The sequence below is a fragment of the Lissotriton helveticus genome, chromosome 10 (genome assembly GCF_964261635.1).
Source record: "Lissotriton helveticus chromosome 10, aLisHel1.1, whole genome shotgun sequence".
NCBI lineage: Eukaryota > Metazoa > Chordata > Amphibia > Caudata > Salamandridae > Lissotriton > Lissotriton helveticus.
The window spans coordinates 169,496,862-169,511,819 of NC_136071.1; the positions used below are offsets into that span (position 1 = coordinate 169,496,862).

General features: G+C 47.1%; 1 protein-coding gene across 1 annotated transcript in view; it reads left to right on the top strand.

Annotated features, from left to right (window-relative positions):
• LOC144786064 (cytochrome P450 3A5-like) overlaps positions 1–14,958 on the top strand; it is a 146,749-nt gene that overhangs the window by 116,878 nt on the left and 14,913 nt on the right. Inside the window, exon 11 of the mRNA XM_078665009.1 lies at positions 4,955–5,181. Within this exon, the coding sequence (XP_078521135.1) occupies positions 4,955–5,181 (227 nt within the window). The remainder of the gene's footprint in view (positions 1–4,954; positions 5,182–14,958) is intronic.

Here is a 14,958-nt window from a genome sequence, read left to right on the forward strand (position 1 = left end):
ATCATTTGGCCGTCAGGAACCTCCTTTTCACACCTATAATCGGTTCAATGGTCTGAATGATTTAGAGGGGGTTGATTGACAGATGGATAATGCCCCTCAGGGTCATATGGAAGAGAGTGCCCAGGTAGAGGTGGTGGGTGAACGGAGCCCTAACGTTCAACTAATTGTAATGTCTGACGTAGGAAATCCAGGGTATGATGAACCGAATGTTACATTAATAGAATGTTTAGGTGGGGGGTACGGGCTGGCCACGCAAGGTCCGACACAGGAGACTCTATTACACCAACAGGAGGGTTTAAAAGTGCGAGGGGAAGGTATGAGACTGATTTCCTGGAATGTTGCGGGGATAGTGGGCAAATTCTCCAACAAGGATTGGGTCGATTACATTAGAAACTTTCATGTTATATGTCTCCAGGAGACATGGGCGTTGGCAAGTGATCACCACCTACAGGGTTATAAGTGTTTTTTTGTTTCCGCCCGAAAATCTAGATCGGGGAGAGCAATGGGTGGGTTGTCCATCTACGTAGATTTAGACCTCCCAGGCACCTGGTCTTCTCCAGATTGGAGTCTACATAGGATCCAGGTAGCTCGGTTTTTTGGGAAGGGGCTAAGATTCTCTGTCTTTAACATCTATAACTCAGAGTCAGTAAATAATTGTATCCCCCTACTAGCGGATTTAGACCAGAGGCTGGAATCAGAAACAATATCCCAAAACAAGGGGCAGCCCTGCGGGTTATTATTAATGGGAGATTTTAATTGTCATCTCTGCCCAGCACTGGTCAAGGCAAACTCAGACTGGTCACAATGCCCATTGAAAAAGGGGCCGCACTTCTCTCACACACCCACTGGATCGGCTCTGGACCTCCTACTGCTTAAGTATGACTTAGAACATACTATTAATATGATTGACCCTCAGTCAGATGGCACACTCCCCCCAACTTTTAAGGGTAGGGGCTGCGCGTCCTTTATAGATTATATTTTGGTCTCGAGATCCCTGACAAATAAAATAAGCAGGGTAGGGATAGAATGGAGCAGTTTTAGTGATCACAACCCGCTTGTATTGGTGCTCTCGTATAGGGTGGGGGCCGGGACAAACCCCGTGATACAATCGAGGAGAAGGCAACGGACCAAGGCAGGCGGCTGAAATGGTCCAAAATAGATGGGGCAAAGTTTTTTAAAACCCTGGGTGACAAGGGTTTACATGCCATTAACGATTGCCTAGATTTAGAAGTTCAGGGAGCAACGTTACTGGATGCATTTGAGCAGATTGCCAATTTGATTGATGGCCTACTTAAGTCCGGTGCACCCTCACGTAACCTGGTCAACCCACGGTGGTTTGACAAAGAATGCTCCAAGGCACTAAGGGAGCTGAAATGCTGCCTGAAGCAAAAACCGAGGGACTCCCAAAAAGTTAGGGCGTGCAGAGTGAATTATAATAATGAAATTAAAAGGAGGAAACTTGCACTGCAGGCTGAAGCGTGGGCAGATTTAAGAGAAGCAGGGGAAAGAAAGGATCTTGCAGGTTTCTGGAGAATTATTAATAACCCGACCTTTCAAGAGAAGGATTCCCCAGATATTGGGGCTAACATCCTCCCTGAACAGTGGACAACACATTTTAGAGGCTTATATAATTATGAGTCTGGTACCTCTGCAGAACCATCGGTAACTATAAGTCAGATTTCCCCGGTGGTATTTTCCCTCAAAGAGATCATAGTAGGGATGGAGGGTTTGACCAAGAATAAAGCTCCGGGTCCGGATGGGATCCCCCCTGACCTATTCCTCAGTAACATAGACTTATGGGCCCCTTTAATGACCAGGGTCATAAATACTGCCATCTCTTGTGACCTTCCGCCATCGTGGTCAAAAGCAATTATTGTGCCAATTTTTAAAAAGGGCAATAGGGACGACCCTAAGTGTTACCGGCCAATCTCCCTTATTGACGTATCGGCCAAACTTCTGGGTAGGGCAATCCTGAATAGATTGTCGGAGTGGACCGACGAGAATAACATCTTCTCGGATACCCAATACGGGTTCAGGACAGGGAGGTCCACTAGCGATCAATGCCTGAACCTTTACATGCTGACTGCCAAATACACTCTGGCCAGTGAAGAACCTATCTATATGGGTTTCATGGACTTGGCAGCAGCATTTGACCATGTCAACAGAGGGAAGTTATGGGACCTGATGTCAAGCATGGGGATTGAGAGTGGTTTAATCGCCATATTAAGGGAATTACACAGTGACACCACGGCCAGGGTCCGATTTAACAGGGAGGGAGGTCTGACTGACTCCTTTCCATGTAAGAGTGGAGTCAGACAAGGCTGTATCCTCGCCCCTTTTTTGTTTTCCCTTTATATTAATAATTTGGAGCAGTTTCTTTTGGGTCTAAAAGCTGATTGCCCTAGGGTTGGCCAGAGACATATTCCTGTCCTGCTTTACGCGGACGACGCGGTTTTGATCGCGCGCACTCCGCGAAGTCTACAAATTCTGATAGACGGGTTCGTCAAGTTCATGAGCACCTTGGACTTATTTGTCAACCTGAGTAAATCTTATGTGCTCCTGGCCGGTAAAAAACCGTCCTCTAAGTTCACCTATACAATTGGTACTCATATTATAGAGGAGGTTAAAACGTTCTCCTACCTGGGAGTGACTTTTGATGGTGCTTTGCAGTTTAACTCCCTGGTAACAGAACGCTGTAGTAAAATGATTGCCTCTAACGGGGCAATAGCAGGCTATGGCAGGAGATTAGGTCGTTGGAGCCCGGAACAGGTAGTGAACTTGTACCGCTCCGTAACATGCTCAAAAGTAATTTACGGGGCAGAAGTATGGGGATTTGTGAACACTACCAGAATCCAACAGGAAGAAAATAAATACTTGAAATCTGTTCTGAGGGTACCATCCAGCACTGCTGGATTTATAGCACATAGGGAGCTTGGGAGGCCTTATCTGGAGGACCTGTTAAAACTCAGGCCAATTGTGGCCTGGTTAAAAATATGGGCTAACCCAGAAGGGCACTTAAGAAGAAAAATCTTACTGGATTGCTTAGACAGGACCAATTGTATGCGCATCCCCTGGCTCAAATACGTGAAAAAATCCCTAGAAGATTTAGGCTTCGGAAACCTCTTCACGAACCCAACAACAATCTTAGCCCAGCATAAAAAACAAATAGGGGAGTTTTTTCTAGAGCGGAAAACCCGAGAAAGAGCTGAGGCAGAAATACTCAAAAAGACTGTGAGGGCACATAACCTGGTGAAGAGTGTGGAGGGTATGGAGCCTTACCTGTACCTAATGCATAATGCACAGGACAGATTCTTTATGTGTCGTTTTAGATTAAATTTATTGTCTTTTGTGTTGGCTTCACCAGCAGGCTTTTCTATGTCAATTGAGCAGAAGGGACCCTGCGGCTGCGACAACAGGTCTCCGCAGGACTCGCTTCATTTTGTTTTGCTCTGTCCATACTACTCTATGCCCAGGCGCAGTTTCCTTGTAAATATTTTAAAAAATGCCCATCAGGTACATGCTAGGGATGCACTAGTCTTCTTGCAAAAAGCCTCCGATCCACTTACCTTGTGTTGTGTAATGAATTTTATTAAGGTTGCGGTCCGATTAAGGATGACCAGGGGCTAGTTATGAAAGTTTTTTTACCATTAAATGTATGTTTATGTAGTTGTATACAGATATTTTTATCTATGTTAACTATGTACAAGGATCTTGTTCAATGTTTAATAATTTTTTAAACAATGTATATATGCTTGTGCTTTTATGGTGTTTTTTAACCACCGAATAAAGATTCTTGAAATGAAATGAAATGACTTCAGAAGGATGAAAGGCTGAGTGGGCCTGCCAGGACTTGAACCTGTGACCATGAGGTCGAACACAGGCCTCTATAGTGGATGCATCAGTCCATCAGACCCTTCTGTTTCTGTGTGTGGATTCTGAAGGTGTTTACGTATTTTAGTCTGTGTATGATGCACACAGTAATATACTGTAGGATGTGGCATACATTATAATAATAACAAGCATTTACAATGCAACGGTTTCGCGTTTGGAATAGTTTGAGCTATTGGCATTGTAAATGACAAAATTTGTATTTATGTGTTGGTTTTGAAAACAGATAAATAAATGGCATTGTCATTTACATTGCCAATAGCTCTAACTTTTCCAAAGGCGAAACCGTTGCATTGTAAATGCTTGTTTAATAAAGCAGTTTCTTTTTTTAAATGCAGCCTGTTTTCCTTAAAGGAAAACGGGATGCATTTAAAAAAGAAATATTTTACTTTTCAGTTTCATTTTTTTAAGTGTCTGGGACCACTGCCTGCTCTTAAAAAAAATTCTAACATACCCACAAAGGGGAAGGGGTCCCATGGGGACCCCTTCCCATTTGCGAGTGGTTTACCACCTACTTGAATGCTATTTTGCGAGTCAGTGACTCGCAAAATAGCATTTGTACATGCCAATACCCTTTTTTTGCGGTCGCAAACGGGAGGATCTCCCGTTTGTAGCCATAAAAAAGGGTTATACATCTGGCCCTAAGGAGATTTAAGTACGGCCACTCTAGTGTTTTTCATACTATAAAGTTTCACTTCTTTCCGATGTTGCCAAATGTTTCTGATTCTGGGTCCTGGCCTCCTTCACCAGAAGAGCAGAAGTACTATGCCAACTGCCTTTTGAAATTATTGAAGCGTATTACAAACTGGTGGCACTTGCCTTTAAAATGACTGAAAATGACTGTGAGTCCTGAATATCTTCCATAAAATTTCGACACGTGTCAGAAAACAGCATTTAAACATGAAAAACATTTAATTACATATAACAAAATTACATGCGAGTAATAATGTGATGAAAAAGAAGACACCTAGCTTGCTCACCAGGGTTACACACTTTAAGTGTTGCTAAAACATTTTTTGTACAATGCACTACTATAACTTTCGATTTTCTCTATATGTACTTCTAGGCTCCTCCCACATATGATGCACTGATGCAGATGGAGTATCTCGACATGGTGATTAATGAAAATCTGCGGCTCTACCCCCCTGGAGGACGTATTGAAAGAGTCTGCAAAAAAACCATTGAGATCAAAGGAGTAACCATTCCAAAAGGCGCCATAACATTAATTCCAGCCTATGTACTACACCGAGACCCCGATTACTGGGAAGAGCCTGAGGCTTTTAAGCCCGAAAGGTAGCGCCAACTTTGGGGCTGGGGGAAATGGGAAAGATAGAACTGCAGAGGATAAACCAGAAGTGTTAAATTCAAATCAATAATATTGTATTGTATTGTATTGTAATTGCATTTATATAGCGCTTACTACCCCTGACGAGGCGTCGAAGCGCTTTTTCAGCGAGTAGCACCCTACTCCGGGACCCATAGAGGATTTGTGTTGAATTAATATAGTGAAACATGCAAGTACATTTTAAGTGGTGGATAGGTTAGTCAGTTATTTGGATTTGGAATGAAAGCAGATGGATAGAGGAGGACAAAGGTTCGTATTTATATAGCGCGTGTTGACGCACGCTATTCAGGAAGCCTACAAAGGATTAGTGGTGAATTAATATGGTGAAATATGAAGTAATTTCAGAGGTGGATATTAGTCAGTTACTTGGAGTGAGAAGGATAGCGGAGAGATAAAAGGGGAAGAAAGATGTGCATTCATATAGCACTTGTTACCCCTGATGGGTGTTGAAGCGAAGCAAAACTAAATATAATGCTTTGTCAGTGGAGATCTTCATCGGCCATTAGCTAAAGAAAGCAGCAAACAAAAAATATTTATTTTAAAAGCGCGTAGTGCAAAAGGTATCACCAATAAAAATATTGCTCAAACCATTATAAGAACACTGGAATGCTGAGAGCTCCATTGAAGACAATGTAGTAGTTCCGGGCTTATAGTGGTCAGTAACATTCCATTGTTTGTCTTCCTCTGTCTCCCATTTTAATTTAGTTTAATTTAATTTAGGACATTCTACCCTCACTGGGTGGAATATTCTAATAGCCTTATAGCCCTTCTGCCTCAGGCTGTGCCGGTGTTTAAAGGCTGTGGGGGTCCATAACTCTGGTTCAGGGCCTTTAACAACCAGTATATCACTCGGCAGCAGGATATAAAGCTATATTATGTGCTACAGTACAGTGTAGGAGATTGTTTGTCAAGTTAACAAACCTGAGAATTGGCTGTGCTTGCCTGGCTAAAATAGCACTGATCATTACCAGAAGGATGCATGCACTGAACATAAATTAGAAATTTGAAAGTGACCTAATTCTCCTAAGATGAGCACAAGGTATTGCTGTTGGGCAGCTTCACTGTTGGGAATTGTAGTGGGGTGTATCGGGTCGGGTAATGTCTTCTGAAAGGGTAACCATTGATTTAAAGGACCACTTGTTAATTAACAAAACCGAGGCTGCTTTCAAAAAACGTTTCAAGTAGAACGTAGGGAGCATCACAAAATTACAGGTAAGTCACAAAACCTTGTGGGAAATCTGCACCCACTATTGTGATTGCCTTTTTAAAAACTAGGCACAGTGTTTAATTTGAGCTGATGGTATTCGGTGGGGGCCTCCGGCACTTATTTTTGGGGATCAGCGCCAATGTTTTCCTATCAGGTATTTACCGAGCACAAGAAAGGGGAAAAGGGAAAGATTGAGGAACATAAAGACTGCAAAACCATCATAGGAAAAGTGGCAGGGAGTGTCTAGTAGTAGATTAAAGACAACAAGCCTCAGTATTCGGGATGTCGAGTTTTAATGGCCTTCTGTGCAAAGCTTTGGGCACCGGAGTCCCTGGCAACTTATTACTTCCAACTTGGGCTACTGCCATTCATTGCACTTTGGAATACCTAAATATCTCCTAAAGTGCCTCCAGATTTTCCAGACTGTAGCAGCTTTCTCAACATCTGTTGTAATCACCCCATCACTAGTAATCTGGTGGATCTTCACTAGATCAAGGTTTCAAGGCTTTCTGCCCATTGTACATAGCCTTCCACAACACAGGCCACAGGTATTTGTATAACTTGATTTCCCTCTATGAGCCTATCCGCTATTATTGAGCTGTAATCTGATTGCAATCTGGTCAAGACTCTGCGTCAGTAAGATGATTCCAAGTGAGACGCTCTTTCAGCTCCCTGGCTCCCATGCTACTGAACATCCTTCCCTTAGACCTGTGCCATTCCTCTTCTGAATCTGTGTACAGAAAGAAGCTTAATACCTCGTTATTAACTCAAAAACACACTTTACTGTTGTCCAGAGACTAGCTTTTTAGCACCAGAATGCACCACTGTGGGTAGCAGATTGAGGTTGATTTAACAAGACCTTTGGAAGGGTCCTGAAGTTGCAAGGATGAACAGACAATGCGACAAGGCTACTGGTAAACAGGTATTAGACCTGGTATATTTGGTGTCATTTCCCCTGTCTTTTTACTTCTGATCTTCTGTTTTTTGTGACTGTGTGCTGCCTAAAGTGGAATAAAGTGATACAAAAGCATCGGTGTGTACAATGAAAGGAACTAAACCAGTGATCCAGCAGTTCAACGGATTCACCAGTAGGACCTGCAAAAGACAGGTTCCGTGCTACATCTGTTCCTGGCTGACGGGCGGCAAGGGTGACTCCTGACCCATCCGCGAGCCAGGTCGCGTCCCCTGCTGCCTCTCAGTTCCTCCTGACCTCGTCTCGCCGCTGCCCACCTGCGTGAGTTCGAGGCCGCTGAGTATGCTTCTGACCAGATCTGCCAGCGTCCCCTGATTGTTGTTAAGTGCTTGCCTTGTCTTTTCACAGTTTTTTGACTTTTTGTGCCTCCTTCTAATCCCCCTTTTGCCTTCTGTACCCCCACGGTTTCCCCGCCGCTGCCTCCTGCGGCCACGCCCCCTCGCCGCCCCGCTCCCGCCTCTCAGCTGCCCCTCCCTCCCTCCCCACCTCTTAAGGCCACCGCTGACGGGTGGCAAGGGTGACTCCTGACCCGCCCGCGAGCCAGGTAGCCTCCCCTGCCGCCTCTCAGCTCCTCCTGACCTCGTCTCGCCGCTGCCCACCTGCGCGAGTTCGAGGCCGCTGAGTACGCTTCTGACCAGATCTGCCAGCGTCCCCATATTGTTGTTAAGTGCTTGCCTTGTCTTTTCACTCTTTTTTTAACTTTTTGTGCCTCCTTCTAATCGCCCTTTTTGCCTTCTATACCCCTTTGGTTTCCCCGCCGCCGCCTCCTGTGGCCACGCCCCCTCGCCACCCAGCTCTCGCCTCCCAGCTGCTCCTCCCTCCCTCTCCCCCTCAAATGGCGACCGCCGCCCGGGCGCGCAGCGGACGCGTACAGCCGGCGCGCCGACTGCGTGCCAAAGGCAAGCCCGTCTGCGCCCGTCCGGGCCTGGATCGCACCCAGCACCAGAACCCCTGATCCCCGAAGCCGCTACAGCACCAGACTGCGCTCCGACTCCAGCACCCTCCAAGCACTCAACCCCGGACAAGATCACTCCTGCTACAAGGCCATCCCGAAACGCACTCAAGGGCCCTTCACCTGCCGGAACTGCAGCTTCACCTGTTCCGGCCCGCCAAACCATCAACCAGAGAACCCAACCACCTTCGATGCATCCTCCTCAACTCCCGCTCCGCTCGCAAGCACGCCATCGAACTCTGGGACCTCCTAGACTCAACCACCCCCGACGTCGCCTTCCTGAACGCCACCTCGGCACCGGACATCGCCATAGCCATCCCAGAGGCCTACAAGATCTCCCGCAGAGACCGCACCAATGGAGTGGGAGGGGGAATCGCCATCATCCACAAGGACACCCTCAGAGTCTGGACCAACACCGACGACACCCTCACCACTGCCGAGCACATGCACTTTCAGATCCACACCGACCCCAACACTACCCTCAGAGGAACACTCGTCTACAGACCACCCGGACCCCGACCACAGTTCAGCGACACCATCGCTGACCTCATCAGCACCCACGCCCTCGCCTCCACGGACTACATCCTCCTCGGGGACCTGAACTTCCACCTCGGAAACAACAACGACGCCAACTCCACCGCCCTGATCGCCAAACTCGGACTCAAACAGCTCGTGACGACACCCACCCACGCCGCTGGACACACACTGGACCCCATCTTCTCCCGCAAGTCCCCATGTTTCCTTTAACCACACCACCGAACCCCTCTGGACAGACCACAGATGCATCCACTTCACCTTCAGGAAACCCACCACACACCAACGCACCCAGCACTTACCACGCCGCTGCTGGAGCAAGATCACTAAGGACCAACTGACCACCACCCTCGCCCTGGGACCACCCGCAGACCCCACCACCCCGACACCGCCGCCATCAACCTCAAACAGTGGATCAATGACTGCGCCGACACCCTCTCCCCACTCAAGACCTCCGCACCCAACCACACTAACAAGAAAGCCGCATAGTTCACCGAAGACCTCCGGGCCTCCAAGCGCACCTGTCGGAAGCTGGAGAAGAACTTGCTCCGTGACCGAACCCCAGACAGCTACACAGCCCACAAGAACGCCACCCGCAGGCACCACCAACTAATCAGGACCGCCAAAAGAAACGCCTTCAAGGACCGCCTAGACAACAACGCACACAACAGCAAGGAGCTCTTCAACATTGTGAAAGAACTCTCCAACCCCAGCTCTGACACCAACGACATTCCACCATCACAAGACCTGTGCGACTCACTGGCCACCTTATTTCACCGCAAGATCGCCAACATCCACGACACCTTAAACACCGACACCCCCACTTCCACCGCCGAGCCCACCACCCCTGCGACCCCCACCCGCACCAGCCACCCGACCGCCTGGTCCAGCGTCAACGACGAAGACACCATCAAAACCATGAACTCCATCCACTCCGGATCCCCTTCTGACCCATGCCCTCGCCACGTTTTCAACAAAGCAAGCACTACCATCGCACCCCATCTCCGGAAAACAATCAACATCTCCTTCGAGACAGCAACCTTTCTGAAGAGCTATAAGCACGCCGAGATCAACGCCTTACTGAAGAAACCCAAGGCAGCCCCCAAAGACCTCAAGAACTTCCGGCCCATCTCCTTTCTCCCCTTCCCGGCGAAAGTCACGGAGAAGATCGTCAACAGACAGCTGACCCGCTACCTCGAAGACAACAACATCCTGGACCCATCCCAGTCCGGATTCCGCAGCAACCACAGTACCGAGACCGCCCTCATCGCCGCCACCGAAGACATCAGGATCCTGATGGACAAAGGAGAAACAGCCGCCCTCATCCTCCTTGACCTATCAGCAGCCTTCGACACGGTCTGCCACCGCACCCTAACAGCACGCCTCCATGACCCCGGAATCCAAGAGAAGGCCCTGGCCTGGACCACATCCTTCCTCTCCGGCAGAAACCAGAGCGTCCGCCTCCCACCCTTCCGCTCCAAGACCACCGAGATCATCTGCGGCATTCCACAGGGATCCTCCCTCAGCCCAACGCTATTCAATATCTACATGGCACCACTCACCCACGTCGCACGGCAACACAGCCTCAGCATCATCTCCTACACCGACGACACCCAGCTGATCATATCCCTCACCGAAGACCCCGACACAGCCAAAGCCAACCTCCACAGAGGAATGAAGGCCGTCGCTGAATGGATGAAGGACAGCAGGCTGAAGCTGAACTCAGAAAAGACGGAGGTCCTCATCCTCAGCCTCACTCCATCAGCCTGGGACGACTCCTGGTGGCCAACATCGCTAGGAACAGCCCCAGAACCCACCGACCATGCTCGCAACCTTGGGGTCATCCTCGACTCCGCCCTCGCCATGACCAAGCAAGTTAACGCCGTCTCCGCATCCTGCTTCACCACCCTCCGAATGCTCCGCATGATCTTCAAATGGATCCCCTCGACACGAGAAAAACAGTTACCCAGGCCCTCGTCACCAGCAGACTGAACTACGGGAATGCCCTCTACGCAGGAACAACAACCAAGCACCTGAGACGGCTGCAACGCATCCAGAACGCCTCAGCACGACTGATCCTCGATGTCCCCCGACACAGCCACATCACACCCCACCTGAGAGGGCTGCACTGGCTCCCCGTCAAAAAGAGGATCACCTTCAAACTCCGGACCAGCTTACCTCAACGACCGACTCAACTTCTACACTCCCACCCGCAGCCTCCGCTCTGCCAACCTCGCCCTCGCCACAGTTCCACGCATCCGAAAAACCACAGCCGGCGGCAGATCCTTCTCCTACCTCGCCGCCAAGACCTGGAACACTCTCCCCACCGACATACGGCAGACCCAGGAGCCACTGGCTTTCAGAAGACTCCTCAAGACCTGGCTCTTCGATCAGTAGCAGCCAACCCCCCCCCCCCTCACCCCAGCGCCTTGAGACCCTCACGGGTATGTAGAGCGCTTTACAAATGTAATGATTGATTGATTGATTGGCTAGTAGCCTAAGGTACACACGCCCATCCAACTGCTTCACTGTCGCATGGAGTCGGCGGAGTGTGTCCAGCAGGCAGGAGACTGCTAGATCACTGGTTTAGTATCTTTCATTGTACACACCGATGCTTTTGAATCAATTTATTCCTTTCACTCACATATAGCAGTAGCTGTATTAAGAGATCCTGATGAAAGCCATGACACTTTTTTAGGCCTTAAGGCTGAAACATGTTGAACGCTATCTAGTGTAACTGACTCTAATGTTGGCAGCAGCAGTATCCGCGATTTGTTTTTAACACTAGCACCAGGTAGCAATAATAAACTGCGTCTGGCTAACCTTGTAGCTAGTTTTAACCACCATTCCAATATCACTGCACTTCTCCCATCACACGCTTCGTTCACATTGGGTTTTATGAATATCCCGCTTACTTGACAACATCCCTGAGCTCCTTCCTCGCAGCGAGGGGGTGGAAGCCTGCATCACGACCAGGTTTGTGATGCGAGGAGTCCCAATGATGATGCATGACACCTCTGGTGTGTGAGGGAAACCGTCTTTAAAAGGGAAATCCACCCTCTCCAGCATAGTTGTTCCCACTGATACATCGCTTTGTATTCCATGCTCCTCATCTCCCTTGCGCCTATTTAGTTTTTGAATTTTGATGCACCTAAGGCACTTTATGCTAAACGTAACGCATCCATTGATTTCTGTGAACTTATTTAACCTTTAAAAGTGATATATTTACTTGTGTATGTTTAGTCGTTTTGGTCTTGTTTTATTCAGATAAATATTGGAAATTTTCCTAAACTGATGTGAACTCTTTTTGTAGTGTTTTCACTGTGTTGCTGCGTGTGTATGTACAAATGCTTTACACATTGCCTCTGAGATAAGCCTGACTCCTCATGTCAAGATACCAAGGGGGTGACCAGGGGATATCTTAGCTGTGTCACTTCCTCATCATGACTAGAGTGAGGTTCCCTACTTGGACAGGATGCAAACCACTGCCAACTAGAGAAACCATTTCTAACAACAGGTATGAACTGGTATGTAGTCAGGGCAGTCAGATGTTGCTTGCAAGCTTTCCAAGGTGGCAAAATTCCAAAGGTGATGGAGGTACCCATGGTTCTGCCACAACCACTGGGTAGTAGTAAAGCGATCAAATGGTATTGGATATCTTGGGTCACATTTGTGTAGGTGGTAGTACTCTAAAGTTTTTTTTGGGTGCTTGTAGACCCTTTTTTCAGGAGGTGTGGGCCTAGATTATTGTCTGTTGTTTAAGTACGTGCTGCATGAAAAATTGCAGTGCTTCATTACATGAAGAATACAAATAGTGCAGCTTGCAATCTAATAAGAGTTATCTTACGATGATGTTATGGGCAGTCCTACTAAATTTGGATGTTATGTATGATGCAGAACCTTGCGCTAGGGCTCGAAGACAAATTTGCACTGAATGGTGTGGGCTTTGATCTGGTGGTACGCCCTCCATTACAAATTCCTATGTATCCTCACGAGCATACGGATGAGACATGTAAGATGTGTGCTTTCGGTTCAGGGCCAAATTTTACATACAGATATCAGACGATATACCCGTTTTCCCCCTTGCTTTTACATGCCTTTCTCTGTCTCTAGGATTTGTGGCAAAGCCAGATCATACTGTTTAATAAACCTAGCTATACATTGAAGCCTACGTTTTTTGTTCTAGTCAGTTACCAACACAATACCCCTCCCCCCTTGCATACACTAGCAGGGAATGGCACAATGGGGTTTGACACAGTGCCTGAGTAAACTTTCAACACAAAATTGCTTTTACAAGTAGAAGTTGATTCATTGCTGGAGTTTGCGGCACTTTGTGACGCTTAGTGTTGCGTGACCATCTGCGCAAATCCTTAGAAAATCTGGACCATAGTTTCTTAATAATGTCACTACTTCTATGGTTAAATCAACGGAAGGCGTATTCATCAGTGATTGCCTTCCTACTACCTTGTTGAGGGAATAATAGATTTCCAATCAGCCTCTTGATAGATGAAGCCATTTTTGGCAAGAAATTGCATGGCATGGTATGCAAGGCTATGTTCTGATGTCATCTTGAGATCCAAGCCTAATGTACAATGCTGTCCAGGTTGAACAAAGAGGATAAGAAGAGTTGTGGTTGATAAAATTAGCTACTGAGTCAAGAGAAAACAGAAGAGTGCCTGTGGATACACAATGGTCACAGGCTGAAAAGAGTTTGAGCGTTGAGGTTAGAGGATGTTACTATGTGGAACGATGGGCGTTTTGCCAGAGGATGGGAGATGAAGGAAATTGTGGGTGTCTATGGTAAGAGGAGAAGAGTGAAGTGGAGCAAAGAAACACTATGTACCATTTCCTGTTGATTTCTCACCCTTTGCTCACCTACTCCTGTGTGCTGATGTTTTTCCTTGTTAGGGAAAAAATGTTTGTGTGTGTTTCTAGCTACCATATGTTTGTTTGTGTAAGCAGGGAGATGTGCGTTATCCTGCCTACCATTTAGTTCAATTAGGTCACCAAGATAGCAGTTTCTACTCATGTGCTGCTGCTTGCAGCCCTGTCCTTCTTCTAGTAACCCCAGACTTCCTGCTGATCAATCAAATTTCTCTCTACTACTTAAGAAGTTTTACGAATCATCTTAAAACGGGGTTCTATAGTAGAGAAAATTGGCTCAAATGCAATGTAATGAAGCAAAAAAAATATGTTTTTTAATGTAATGACCTAGCAGACACTTAGTAGATCCTTCATTGTTTCTATGTAAGCTACACTGTGCAGTGACGTAAAAAACACTCAATAAAATGCATGTAAATATCTAAGTTAAAACACTTGAACATCACAGCGATAACACTCCTCCCCCCAACCGCCCCCCATGTTTAACTCTTTCTGTTAGAAATGTGCATTTTATTTTTTGATTTGAGGATGTTTTCATTGTTTGTAAAGTTTACATCAGGACTCATATTTAGGCTAATAGTTCTCAGATGTTTCCCTCTAGTCCGCCCTAAGAGAAATAATTAAACACATTTTAAAATGTATTCGCATACACGTAACATTGGTTATTTTAAAGATTGTCTCCTCAAATTGGTTCCTAGTTAGCTAAAGACATACCTCAGTACATTACAGTCAACCTGTTTGCCTTCCAAAATCACGTTGTGTGATGTAATCAGGGTCAGATACCCTGTGATGTCATTAGGGTGTGAAGGGATGCATGCTGCCACGTGCACTACACCTAAGTGTAACTGACACTGCTGCTCTACTGTCTACTAAAGTCAGGCAATATCTCAGGGTCCCTAGATGACTATAACTGCAGATTGTCGGCCGATCTGCTAGTGCTCTGCCAAGTGGGGTAAAAATGTTCCTTTCAAGTGGGGTCTGTGTTGGGACGTACACAATAACTCTGTTCACACTCAGGAGTGCCCTACTTTTCATAATTTGAGACAAATTAAGGGGGTCATTAGGATGGCGGGCGGACTTTGCCCGCCCGCCATCCTCACGAGGATTGGGACCGCCCGCCATAAGGGCGGGGGTCCCGTGGTGGGGATTAGGATGCGCCCGCCACAGTGGCGGGCGCA